General features: G+C 32.7%; 2 protein-coding genes across 6 annotated transcripts; both read right to left on the reverse strand.

Annotated features, from left to right (window-relative positions):
* Positions 1 to 607: 607 nt before the first annotated feature.
* LOC105776919 (lysine--tRNA ligase, cytoplasmic) lies at positions 608 to 6,712 on the reverse strand. Of its 3 annotated transcripts, XM_052622111.1 has the most exons (18): positions 6,546 to 6,616; positions 6,323 to 6,401; positions 5,656 to 5,724; positions 5,445 to 5,513; positions 5,174 to 5,339; positions 4,985 to 5,078; positions 3,976 to 4,061; positions 3,729 to 3,838; positions 3,587 to 3,649; positions 3,206 to 3,331; positions 2,832 to 3,114; positions 2,623 to 2,719; positions 2,377 to 2,533; positions 1,803 to 1,946; positions 1,621 to 1,689; positions 1,385 to 1,528; positions 1,218 to 1,269; positions 608 to 1,089 (listed from the first exon to the last, which is right to left on the reverse strand). In XM_052622111.1, the coding sequence occupies exons 4-18, from the start codon at positions 5,454 to 5,456 to the stop codon at positions 1,073 to 1,075; spliced, it is 1,620 nt and encodes a 539-aa protein (XP_052478071.1). In that variant the 5' UTR covers positions 5,457 to 5,513; positions 5,656 to 5,724; positions 6,323 to 6,401; positions 6,546 to 6,616; the 3' UTR covers positions 608 to 1,072. The 3 variants fall into 3 exon arrangements, with proteins under 3 accessions (XP_052478071.1, XP_012455335.1, XP_012455334.1); XM_012599881.2 differs by lacking the exon at positions 5,656 to 5,724 and having other exon boundaries at positions 608 to 1,086; positions 6,546 to 6,712; XM_012599880.2 differs by lacking the exon at positions 5,656 to 5,724 and having other exon boundaries at positions 6,546 to 6,712.
* Positions 6,713 to 7,589: 877 nt separating this feature from the next.
* Positions 7,590 to 10,337, reverse strand: LOC105776921 (uncharacterized). 3 transcript variants are annotated; one of them, XR_008189927.1, is made up of 3 exons: positions 10,082 to 10,337; positions 9,672 to 9,925; positions 7,590 to 7,907 (listed from the first exon to the last, which is right to left on the reverse strand). XR_008189927.1 is itself a non-coding variant. In XM_052622112.1 (2 exons), the coding sequence occupies exons 1-2, from the start codon at positions 9,741 to 9,743 to the stop codon at positions 7,692 to 7,694; spliced, it is 288 nt and encodes a 95-aa protein (XP_052478072.1). In that variant the 5' UTR covers positions 9,744 to 10,075; the 3' UTR covers positions 7,590 to 7,691. The 3 variants fall into 3 exon arrangements, 1 of the variants encoding a protein (XP_052478072.1); XR_008189926.1 differs by having other exon boundaries at positions 9,672 to 9,914; positions 10,082 to 10,336; XM_052622112.1 differs by lacking the exon at positions 10,082 to 10,337 and having other exon boundaries at positions 9,672 to 10,075.
* Between the last annotated feature and the right edge of the window lie 2,388 nt (positions 10,338 to 12,725).

A 12,725-nucleotide genomic window follows, 5' to 3' on the forward strand; every position in this document is an offset into this window, starting at 1 on the left:
ATTTGAGGTTTCTTCTATGGCTGAAAATACATAAAACTTGAGCCGCCGCCAACAAGAGCAGTGACATGCATGCAATTGCAGCTAAAGAAAAAGAACATTGTGTGACTAGCAGTTCGTTTCATTCATTTTTACACAACTTTGACTTTAGCTCCACGTAAGCAAAATCAGAGGGAAAGAAAATCTGTCGTTTATCATGATGAACTGAGATGATATTCTTTTTGCTATTTCATTGCTGTCCATGCTAAGAGGATTATATGCAGTTTAAATTTCATTTCAAGACAAGGCCCTGAAAATGAAAGCATCAATTGTGGGATCCGATATATGTAAAATAACAAAGTAAAATAACTAAAGTTTAATTGAAATTAAATTTTATATAAATAGATCCAAACAATCCATTTATAAATACGAAAAACCTAAATAAACTTCGATACTCGAAAAGTAGGATATCATGTTATTAACATCACATCTAAAACTCGACCCATAACACCTCATAATACGCCGTGCTACCATTAAAACGTACTTAAAATCTATACCAAGAATAAGCCTCAATTCATTTTCAAAATAATAACAAACCTCAAGTCACTACAGGGAAATATTAAAAACAAAATTTTAAAATATTGTAAATTATTATAAAATAGGGGAGATTAAATTCTTTTCTCTTCCTTCTCGTTAGACAGCAAAACAAGCGTAATAGCCAAATAAAATTCTAAAAAGAAATTTCCATTCTAAATCACATCCCAATAGCAGAAAATATTTGCTGCAACTTAACTAGGAAAAATGCCTGACTACACCTCCACACAATTCTGAATTCAATTTTGGTTCCATTCCACATGAGACATGACTATATTATATTCAGTTAAGGTAATCATAAACAATGGATGGAGGTGACGTGACTTCTAGCGTGTATGATAAAACACCTATCTATACTAGCAAACACATGAGAGGGTTGAATGTCAACTGCAATATTCTTTCAAGACAAAATCGACGCCAAAAACTTGACAGATCTCACCACTGGTTTACAGCAAACATAGTAGATCAAGGCGATGAGTCAGATTTTGGCAGGTTCAACTCCCTAAGTTGCTGGAGCTGCTAAAACAATCAAACTATCACGTGTTATGCTAGAAATTCAATAAAACATGAAAAATAATCAGACTCAGGACTTCAAAAAGAATCAAGAAATGAGGGGAAATGGAAGGTGTGAAATGGAAGTAATTAACCTTTAGTGGATGGTTCATCCTGAGGTTTCATGGCTGGGAAGAGAAGAACCTCCTGTTCAAAGAGCACACGAGATTATGAGTCACCAGAGTCAAACTACAGAATCACATGGATGACTGATGCAAAAAAAACATAAACAAACATATGAGAGAGAGAGAGAGAGAGTGACCTTGATATTCTGTGAATCTGTTAATAGCATAGCTAGCCGATCGATACCCAATCCCCAACCACCAGTTGGCGGCAATCCATACTCAAGTGCAGTACAGAATGTTTCATCTAGAGCCATAGCTTCATCATCACCAGATTGTCGATCCTGATATTCCAACATCTCTATAAGAAAAAACCCCTACACAATCTAAATTAACCACAGCACAACTGCACGACAGTCATAACAGTGTTTCATACCTTCAGTTGTTCAGCAAAGCGTTGACGTTGTACAACAGGATCATTCAACTCAGTGTATGCATTGCAAAGCTGAACAGTTAGAAAATAAGAAAAACTGTAAGCCTAAGTAAATTGGAGAAGAAATTTTGTTTTTTTTTTTTAAAGGAAGAAAAAACTAGATTTATGAAGTTGAATAAACATACTTCATGTTTGTTGATAAACAGCTCGAAACGTTCAGTCAGCCCTGGTTTTGACCTATGCCATTTTGCCAAAGGACTCATTATTTCAGGATGGTTGATGATGAAAGTAGGATTCACACACGTCTCTTCTAGAAAATGCCCAACAAGCTGCAATTAAGAAGAGAAAAATGATTAAAACTTCTATCAGAAACACATGCATTCATGCATAGGCCTCACTCCCCATGTGTTCCCGGCCAATGGTGAGCAAAGACACATTCTACCCTGTTGGGATGGTTCACAACCTCAAAAACATATCTCCTAACATCACCACACAATCCCATTACAAGTGCATATACACAAAGAAGCAAAAAACAGGTTCACATTTACAAGAATCAAATAATACATGAATACAATAATAATGCCAAAAAAATAAAGGGGAGTGGCGGGGAACAAAGTCTTGGACCATGGAACTCCCTCGAAGGGGGCATTTGATGGTGTGTACCCCTCCAGATTGCATAAAGTTTATTACTAAATGAAAAGTTCCAGTAGAACCTTGATTCACACAAATATGCAAAGAAAGGAAACACAGAAGACATACTTTATCCAACAAACGTGCTGTAGTTTGAGGAGGGGGGCATTTAATCTCGAGCTTTGCACATGCATCTGCCAAATACTTGTTAGTTTCATCACTGGAAAAGTCCTTGGGTATGTTGAGGTTAGCCATCTTCTCTAACTCCTCTACCATGTCAAGCCTCCTGTAAAAATTAGTTTCAAAATTTATTAACAAAAGACAATTCCAACGCTGTTTTCTGTTTTGTTTCATGAGTAAAGATGATTCCTAAACCTGAAAGGTGGAGTGAAATCAATCTCAATTGGAGCATTGTCAAGACCATTTGCATGGTATTTAATTTTATAGCTGCCTGTAAGTTCCTTGACCATCCCTGTTGGAGATTGATCAGGTCCGGAAATTCCACAAATTTGGAAATGAGAATGAGAAGAAAATCAACAAACTGGATGGTATCTTCCAATGTCAAGCCATTTTTTGTTACTTACCACTCAACATTTTTTCAGTAAGCTCCATCAAGTCATTATAGTCAGCAAAAGCCATATAGAACTCACAGGTAGTGAATTCAGGATTGTGAGTCAAATCAATGCCCTCATTTCTAAACTGTTTTCCAATCTCATACACACGATCCAGTCCACCAACTACTAGCTCCTTAAGATATAACTCGGGTGCAATACGCATATAGAGCTTCATATTTAATTCATTGTGATGGGTTACAAATGGACGGGCAGCTGCACCTCCAGCAATCATGTTCATCATGGGAGTTTCAACCTAAAGATAAAATACTCACATTAATAAAACCGCAGCAAAAGAAGAAACATAAAGAAAACCGATGATTTGATACAATGAACAGATGACTAACCTCCAAGAAATCAAGATTGTCAAGAAAGCTCCTCACATAAGAAATGATCTTTGACCGAGTCTTGAATATTTGACGAACCTCAAGGTTTAACATCAAATCAAGATAACGTTGGCGATAACGAGTTTCCTAGCATGGAAAACAAAAGCCAATGAGAACCAATTCAATTCAGAGCATCAAGAATTGACAATATAAAACATTTAGAATGACTACCACACACTTGCATCATACAGTTTTTGAGTAATATTAGCCAATAAGATGAACCAAAAAAAAGAAAGACAGGAGAAAAAATATAACCAGTATGTATGAAAAGATCAGTTCCTAAATAACCATCCCATTCTTTATTTAACATGAACAATGTTACGGTCATTAAATAAATAATACCTGATCCTTCAAAATATATGTTTCGGGATTCCTAGTACTTCCTGGGATCCATACATCAGTTTTCTGAAAAGAAATGAGGAAACATTGTTACCATCAAAAGTTCTTAACAAAAATTAAACAATCACACCACACATTGGTTTACCTTCACGCTGGCATCAGGGCCTGCTTTTTGCCTTGGCATCATATGGAGACAATGGGATAAAACTAAAAATGACTTTGGAAAGATGCTCAACTCTCCTCTCTTAGTTTTGCCTAAAAGAAGCAAAGAACAAAATTTTAAACGCGAAAAACAGAGCTATGAGAAGGGGGGAATTCTAGAAAATAGTTCATTTTAACCCAAAAAAGAAGGGGAAAGAGGATTGTTTATGATGAATGTATATAATCCCAACCTGGAAACCCAGTGACACCAACTATATCACCACGCTTCACAGTTGAATGGAATTTTGCGAATTCAGCTTCATCCAAGCCTGACTTGCTGCAATAACAGAAGAACGAAAAGTACAAAAGAAGAGGGATGAGAATGAAGCTGCACAGTGGAAAGAAAGGAAACAGGATGCTGAGGGAATGCCTCCAAAATACTTTTATGTATTTACATTAATTTCTTTCAGTTAATCTATTTATTTACAAACATGCGCTCAATAAATATAGTTTTGCAACAGATTAAATAAATCTGAACATTTAGAAAAAGGAGATTATGTGGCTAATATAGGAGAGCAAATAAAACATTGAATCATAATGAAATTTCAACCATTGTCCCTATGATTGGCAAGAGAGGCAGGTAAAATATCACGTATAGCATTTTCAGTGATTAATACAAGTTTATTTTAGGTTAGCAAGAAAGCTTTTCAAATGCTAGCAATAGCTTTTTTGGAGTTAAATATATATGTCCAAGCTTTTCTAGCTGTTTCATGGATTCTAATGAGCTCAAAAATAAAAAGTCACCACAAAGCAAGGAAAATCTTCTTCGCAAGATGTAGATAGCAAAAGATATAGCAAACCTACTGTTAAATATAATAATAATCTAAAATAGCCTTCATTTAAGGGGGTATCAAGTACCACAAGAAGACTCAAAAACAGTTAACAACAACAGACAAGATAAAATAAAGATATGCACCACAAACTCAATTATTTAGAAGGATACCAACCTAAAAACGTAGCTTTTTGTAGCTATGAAATAAAATGTATAAAATATCTATAGCATGCTCATTTATTTAGCTGGATGATGCACCAAAGAGTGCAGCGTCTTTTGTTGCCATTGAGTGAGAAATGCAGAGAAAATCTAGCATCAAGGATAAAGTAATTGGCTTTACCTTGAATTTCCCATAAACCTTCACATAACAAGAGGAAATTTGGAGAATAAATAAGAAAACACGTCTTATGATAAAATTGGTTATGTACCTCGCATCAGCCATAACCTGGACTTTGGCACCACCGCCATGCAAGTCATAGAAGAACAGCTTTGAGCTGGATGCCCTTTTGCTCATAATTCGCCCTAGTATGAAATAAACATGATAGAGCCATTCATAAATGAAAAACATGATATATTGGAGGGTATATGATGGGAGTAGGAGTGCCTCATTTGAATACCGGCTAAAGATACTGTGGCATCCTCAATATGCTCCCCATTGCCTAGGCTTCCATATTTATCTATATATTCAACGATAGACATTGATGTGAAGAATTTATGAGGATAAGGATTTTTCCCCTCTGCCTTTTGGGCCGCAAGAAATTTCAGCCTGTTCTCGTGGAATTGCTGACAAGAAAAGGTTAATCTTAAGATTATATCCAAGAGCTCACTGAAATCTTTATGAATTTTGCATTGTGAAAAAGCATCATTATAGCAACCAGTAAACTATACCGTGGGATCCATATCTTCGTCATCAGCGGCTGCATGTTTCTGACTTTGTGTGCTCACCTTGGCTGCAGCCTGAAGAAAAACATATTTTGGCTATCAAAGATATCACAATGAAATTGTAAGGTTGGAGCAATCACAAATAACACAATGAATAAGATAATACCAGTTGTCCACATCCAATATTTAATATTAATTAAAACCCAAATTTCATTACCGGTTCCGTTCTACATGCAGCAATTTAATGATCAGTAAGACCATGGATGTTAGCTTTGCGTCTAAGCCACTGCATTCAAATGCATTAGCATATTAGCATATATATCTAACACTCTACACTGAGCAGATTCATTTCTCACTGACCCCAACTTGTGTTTGCTATGCTTTATAGCCATGATAGAACAAATTAGTAAAAGTTAAGGCTTCATTCAGCTGTTACTTTCACTGTTTGTACTTTGAACTTTTTACCTTTTACTTCCTAAAGTTCGGAGGTAAAAACCTAAAACATAACTTTCGAGAACAACTAATCAGCTTTTTAACGAATGTATGTTTATATTTTTACAGTTTTTCCATTATTAAGAAAACAAAATTATAGTACGCATTCCATAAAAATGAACGTGCAATATGTTTTGAGGAGAAACTATGACTCTGCTTATCATTATTTTACTACATATGAATGCACATTATTGTTCCCGAAAGCAAATAGCTAAAAGTAACACGAAATTAAATGCTTGATCATTCCATATAAAACTAAAACCATACTTTTTTATTCAAAAAGAAGAAAATTTTTAAATTCTAGCATTTAAAAATCTACTTCGCTTTTATCAGAATTCACAGTTTGCATAATGAATGAGATAAAATAATATTTAAAAAATACAATGCAATACCTGTTTGGCTGCTTTCTCCTCCTCCTTACGGCGACGCTCCTCTTCCCTCTGCTTATTTTTAAGTTCCTTCTTACGAGCACTGGCAACACATTTAATGTAATTGGATAAAACAAAAGTCAGATTAATAATCAAAGAATCCTATCCTTTTTATTCTCTTCGTACTTCTATGTTGATTTTGTCATCAACCAAACAAGTAGAGACGGAGAGAGGAAAGAAAAAGTACTTTTTGCTCTGAGTTTCACCGGCAGCAGACGAATCCAATGCTAAATCGGAAACTGCTTTCGCCGTTTCTTCGACTGAGCCTTCCATTTCGACAGAGAGACAAAGAGAGAGTGTGGCGTCAAGATGAAGCGAAAAATGTTAAAAGAAACGGCGCGACTTGAGCTAGGGTTTTAAAACAAGCAGTGTTTTTTTTCTTTTTTTAAGTCTGGCCCTCAAAGTTAAAACTAAGGGCCAATTCTTCATTGCTTTTGAGAAGTGTATTTTAGAAGTACTTTTAAGAGATTTGAGTATTTGGTATTATTGTTAAAAAGTACTTTTGAAAAATAAAATGTCCATTTTAGACTTGAGATTATAAAGTAATAAATATGTATTTAAATAATGTTTAAATTAGTTAATATTATGATATTTTAGCAAAAATATAAAAAATAATTTATTATAACTTATTGTTAATATTTTAATATATAATATTAATTTTAAATATTTCTAAGTAATTAATATTAATTATTTATAAAATTTAATTAGAATATATAAACTATATTTAAATATTTAAATATAAAATTAAATATTTGTAATTAGATATTTGATGGGCTACTTTAACACTAAAATTAAACAAACATAATACTATCTAACTAAAATCTAAAATCTAATTACTAAAACCCAATATTAAACTTAGTAATTCACTTAAAAAGAGCCTAAAACTAAGTGTAAATTTAACTCTAAAACATATATGAATTAAACACCTATCAATTTCATTCCAACTGTCATTGTAATGTTATAATATTTTTGTTCTAATATATGACAATGCACATTGTTTGTCATATTTTTGTTCCGATTTAATGCACACTACTATTTTAGTGTAATGTTTGCCAATAATTGTTTCAAAATGGTATGAACTTTGGACCAAAAGAAAAAAAAAGTTATATAAACAACAATTCAATAGAAAGCCGACAAAATTAATTGAAGTTGGTTCGATTCGGTTAATTATTTTAACAGAAAAAAAGCTCAATTCAACTAACGGTTTAGTTAATTATAGTTCAATTAACAATGGATCGAACTAACTATTTCATCTCCCTTTAGATTAAATGTTTGAGAATATAAAACAAAATACTTAGAATTATAAAAGCAAACATAGTTTCAATTGATCAGTTTAGCGTGCAATGGATACTAAGATTCTAATTTGAGGGTAAAATATGGAATGCCCATATTGTACAGAACTTTGATGCAAGCACTCCGTTTCCTCTGAGTACGTGAAATATTTCCCTCCATTGCAGGAAACAACATCATGGTTGGTGGAACAGCATACAGAAATAAGATTAGAATCACACTTGGTAAGTAACCTGTTACCACCCGGTGTATGAACTCCCTGCATAGCATAACAAACAAGATAGATTCACAATGAGTGCCCGGTTCCTTCTCTTTTAACTCCTTCGAGTTTCCACTTAACAACAATGATATTTGTCCTATCTACATGTATTAATACACACCAAGAGCTTGGGTGAGTTTAATGCAGTTAAATAACAATGACACCACTATAATAAGTTGTATCTGGCTATTTATGTACTCTAGATTGTCTTTCACACAGGAATGCACACCAATCATTACAGCAGCAAGTATAACCATAGGAAAAAGCACTGGTGAACATGGAAAAACCACACAGGGCAGGATAAGAACATTAGCCAGCAAACCTAGCAAGGCAAAGATTACAGAGAGCATGAAATGAAAAATGTTAAGATGTTCCTCTAACTTATATGTACTTATACTAAAAGTTTAAAAGGGGAAAAAAGGCAGTAATGTAGTAAAATTGACTGGTCAAATAAGCACCTAGCTTGTGATGATATCAGCTGGAGAAATGTAGATATAACTTCATCCTCTATCTTTTATAAATCTAAACTTCACACACAGAGAGGATCACCACAACAGTATTTTATAAATCATGCTTTACAATTATTAGGTATATTGAATAGAAATAAGCTGCTGCTATCCAGGCTTATTACAACCATTTCCATCTATTGATTACTTAAAACAGCATGCCACATTAGAGCTGGAGCATGGGGCAATAATAACAAACGGCATATTCAACAAGGCAATTTTGTTAACAGTTACCAAGCAGTTTTATAATTCAGATGAACAATAGAGCAAATAAATCATATTTAAAAGTTATGGAGCTCTTGCAAGAATTTGAATGACCAAATGATCATAAACATGACGATATCGGTCCCAAAACCCCACTCCTTCATTGGCCTACACTTCAGTCAATGTTAATTTAATTCACAAATGTAGTCTTAAAACCAAAAACTCTCTGCAAATATGCACAATACCTACAGTATAATTTTCATAAATTGTATGAGAATACATAGATAAAACTAAAACCTCAACTCCTATATTTATCAAGGTCTGCCAACCAAATGCAAACATCAACGGGGCAGATCATCACTTTTTTTATTTTTTGGCTACGGCGCAGTCATTACGGCCATTGTAACCTATAATAAACCTGTTTTTTTTTTACCAAAAGTTAATGTGTTAATAATGTTAAAACATATTTCCAGTTGAAAGTAACATATTCATAGAGTAAATAAACGAAATTTCAATTACTATGCTAGTTTCATAGGAATTTTCAGCAACCAAACAGACAGTAAAAGAGGAAACAAATAAATAAGACAGATACAGTTTGTGTTCTTTTCACATATAGTTGTCAAGCTACCAAACAAATGTAAGATAACCACAATCAAAACAAACAATTTTAACAGACTAAATGAAAAAGAAAGAATACAACTGTTTGATCTCCAAGAAAATGGAGGAAACTAAAAGTTCATTATCTCTTTCACTCTTAGCTCTCTAATTTCTAAAAAGTAAAAGTATAAAAACTTTCAGAACAATAACACAACAGAAAATATACTCGTGGATTTTCAGACCTCATAAAAATGGATCAACAGAAAATTTTAACTTGCTTTATAACCCTAAATTCAGTCCTTAATAAAGAAAGTAACTAAAAACTTTTCTGATTAGATCAAAATTAAATTAAATCATTGAGAAAACAAAAAAAATGCAATGGTATTCAGTATTCATACTCTTTTTCCTACATTTTCTCAGCATCCAAACAATCATAAGAACTACAAAAAGTACTCACCGAAACGTAGTCCTCCACATCATCAATTCCTTCCAAGATGATTCCGGAAGACGATGCCGTTTCGCCGGACATTGCCACAAAACAAAAAGGAAATATACGGAAAAGAAATTAAGTATCAACAGGGAAACTGAAATTTAACCGAATCCGAAGAGAAATTCCACTGCATCGCGTTTCGTTTTTCTAAGTATAAAATCTTCTTTGTTTTTTTTTTTCAGAGGTTGAGAGTTCTTCAGTAACCCAGCCCTGCCATTTTTCTTTTCAGAAAGAGGCACAAAACAAAAGAGGCAGAGCAAAGCAGCAGTAGAGGCACAAAACAGTAAAGCAAAAGAGGCACAAAAGCCAGAATTAAAAAGTAAATAAAAACAAAGCATAACTAATAATTAAAGAGAAGAAGAAGAAAACGAACTCACCTGCGGAAGAGGAACAAAGAACAGGAAGGAGCTTTCACAGCGAAAATGTGAAAAAAATGGGTATAGAACTTTCACAGCAGAGGAAATAACGTTTTTCCAAGGGGGAGAAGACAGATTATTTTGGTCATTTATCAGCCAAAAGCACTTCAAGCTTTTTAGATGGTGAAATTTTCAGCTTCTCCATCAGGAGAAAATGACGTTTGAGATGGAGAATTTTTTTAGAAGATGGAGGCCGTTCTTCTCTCCTTTTAAGAGAAAAGGATTTTTTAACGCAAAAGTCCATTTAAAACGCAATAAAGAACGGGCCTAAAACACTTTCCTCATTTAATCAAGGTAATGATTAGATTTGTGTTTAAAAAGATTTCATGTTTAGATAATTATTGTAATTGGTATGTTTTACTCCATTATATTTTTTAATTTTCAAGTGTTTGGTTGAAATGAAAGTGTAATTATTAGTATAGTAGTTATAGATAATTATAATTTTCTAGACATCTTTAGTTGATAGAACGTGATTACATCGTAATTTTTATATCATGTTTGGTAGTATATATTATAATTACAGTTACATAATTTATAATTTTAAAATATTAATTACTATAAAAAGTATTAGCATAATAAAAAATTTTAAAGGTAAATTTTAATTCATTCAATGAATGGAAGCATACAATCTAGGAAAAAAATAACAAACACTCGTAGTAGATAGTAAATGACAAACTCCACCAACACAACAAAGGATTTAGCCTTAACATCAATAGAACATTATAACATGTTGATAACTGGCTTTGTCAAAACTCAAGCATGACATATCTGGAGTGATTGCATGCACTTAACACGATAACGAAATCAGCCCCGAATGGTCCAAAGCGACGAACAAAAATCATCAAAAGAATCTAGCATTCACCAAACTACAAAGGACGACAATAAAATCATCCCTAAAATTACTTATAAAACTAAGATTACATGCATAATGAATACTAAAAATCGTGCTACAAGAGTAGACAAAAACTTCTAAAACTGAAAACTTATTAAACAATGGAAAAACAAACAAAAAAATATAAAACTTAAGACAACATGGGTCCAAATCGACTTGTGAAATCATTTATTATTCTAAAATATTCTCAAAATAGAAATAAATTAAGAAGATGACGAAGAGCCACCGACTTTCCAAGAAAAACTACTGGTGGCCAGTGGAGTTTTAGCAAACAATAAGCATTGTCATCTATCCATCACAACTTGTGAAAACAACAAAGATACCTACAAAATAGATCTGCAAACTGAAAAAGAGAGAAGACATATGGAGTGAATGTGAAGAAGAAAGAAAGAAAGAGTTGGTGGGTGGGAGAAAAAAGTGAACGATAACCAGCTCGGAGGTTGGCACCGCCGCTGAGCAAAACAAAATATAAGAAGCAAAAGGCTTGGAGAAAAAAGAGAAAAGTTTTTAGGGTTTAGTAGAACCTATTTGAATCTTGATAAAAATAATTTCTAAATAAGTAACAAAAATTAAAATCAAATCATCATATATATTATGTTAGTCTGAAAAAGTGGTTGATAATATGGTTACTAAAAAAATAGAAAGAAAAATAAACATCATATGCAATTTTTATCTAATTGTTTTAGTGCATATTTGTTGAGTTATTCCTTATTTAATATTTAACATATGCTTTTATCATCATTTGTTGGTCTTTGCCTGAGTTTATCATCATTTGAATTTGAATTTGCATAATTAAGATTATCAAGATCTCTTTCTTCCATATACTCTTCAAAGTATAAATCATCTTAATTCCACCTTTTATTGAAGTTATGAAATATGCAACATGTTTGCATAATCCAACCTTGTTTTTCTTTTATGTTATACTAAGGAGATGTTAATATAGAAAATATTTTTTAGAACAATAAATATCTTCCGAACCACATTTCGAAGCCTTATATATCTCAAATTAAAGAGTTTGTTAGTTGTTTATAGCGCTTATGTCTACCATCATTCTATCAAATGGTATCATACCCCACAATATGGTGGAAGAAAACATTTTCTATTTGCCTAATTAGTATCGACCTTATAACATTTGGGTTCACTGTTCAAAAAGTATGTAGTTTTAATTATAGAAACTTATACAAATTTAATTTGGGGAAAGACTTATGCTAGTTTATATCACATGTTCATTACACGTTTTGATCATATCTATTTTTTTTACACAATGCCTAAAACTACCTATAACCCCTCCCCAACCCATAAATAGGAGGATAATGCGCTTTAGCGCACTAGAACTCACGTTCTCCTACATTGACAACAATACCTATGCCAATTGAGCTATGACTCAATCGACACAAAAGTGTTATAATATATTTACTTATAAAAAGTTATGGTTAAAAAGTAAGAACATAAATTATTTACGTGTCCATACTATATATTATAAAAATAATATGTTTATTCATAAAAATGTGTTTGCTTTTTATCATAACTTATTATTTATAAAAATAATATATAATTTTTAAATATATATAAGTAATTATTTTTACATTTTCTTTATGGGGCAATTCCTTAATGTGGCTTCATCCATGTTGGCGTGGCAACCTGCGTGACAGTTTATGTGTACTCTATGCTAACATGACACTATTTATTTTATGTCACATCAATAAATATTTA

Source organism: Gossypium raimondii, chromosome 10 (genome assembly GCF_025698545.1).
Source record: "Gossypium raimondii isolate GPD5lz chromosome 10, ASM2569854v1, whole genome shotgun sequence".
Lineage (NCBI taxonomy): Eukaryota > Viridiplantae > Streptophyta > Magnoliopsida > Malvales > Malvaceae > Gossypium > Gossypium raimondii.

What these genes read in the sequence shown, in the direction of transcription:
- LOC105776919 (XM_012599880.2), bottom strand. Translation starts at nt 6,631, where the DNA reads ATGGAAGGCTCAGTCGAAGAAACGGCGAAAGCAGTTTCCGATTTAGCA. An exon ending in CAGGTTATGGCTGATGCGAG is followed by an intron (nt 4,062 to 4,984) that starts GTACATAACCAA and finishes CTGTTATTGCAG; the next exon opens with CAAGTCAGGCTTGGATGAAG. An exon ending in ACAATCTTGATTTCTTGGAG is followed by an intron (nt 3,115 to 3,205) that starts GTTAGTCATCTG and finishes TTTTATCTTTAG; the next exon opens with GTTGAAACTCCCATGATGAA.
- LOC105776921 (XM_052622112.1), bottom strand. Translation starts at nt 9,743, where the DNA reads ATGTCCGGCGAAACGGCATCGTCTTCCGGAATCATCTTGGAAGGAATT. An exon ending in ATGTGGAGGACTACGTTTCG is followed by an intron (nt 7,908 to 9,671) that starts GTGAGTACTTTT and finishes TATGCTATGCAG; the next exon opens with GGAGTTCATACACCGGGTGG.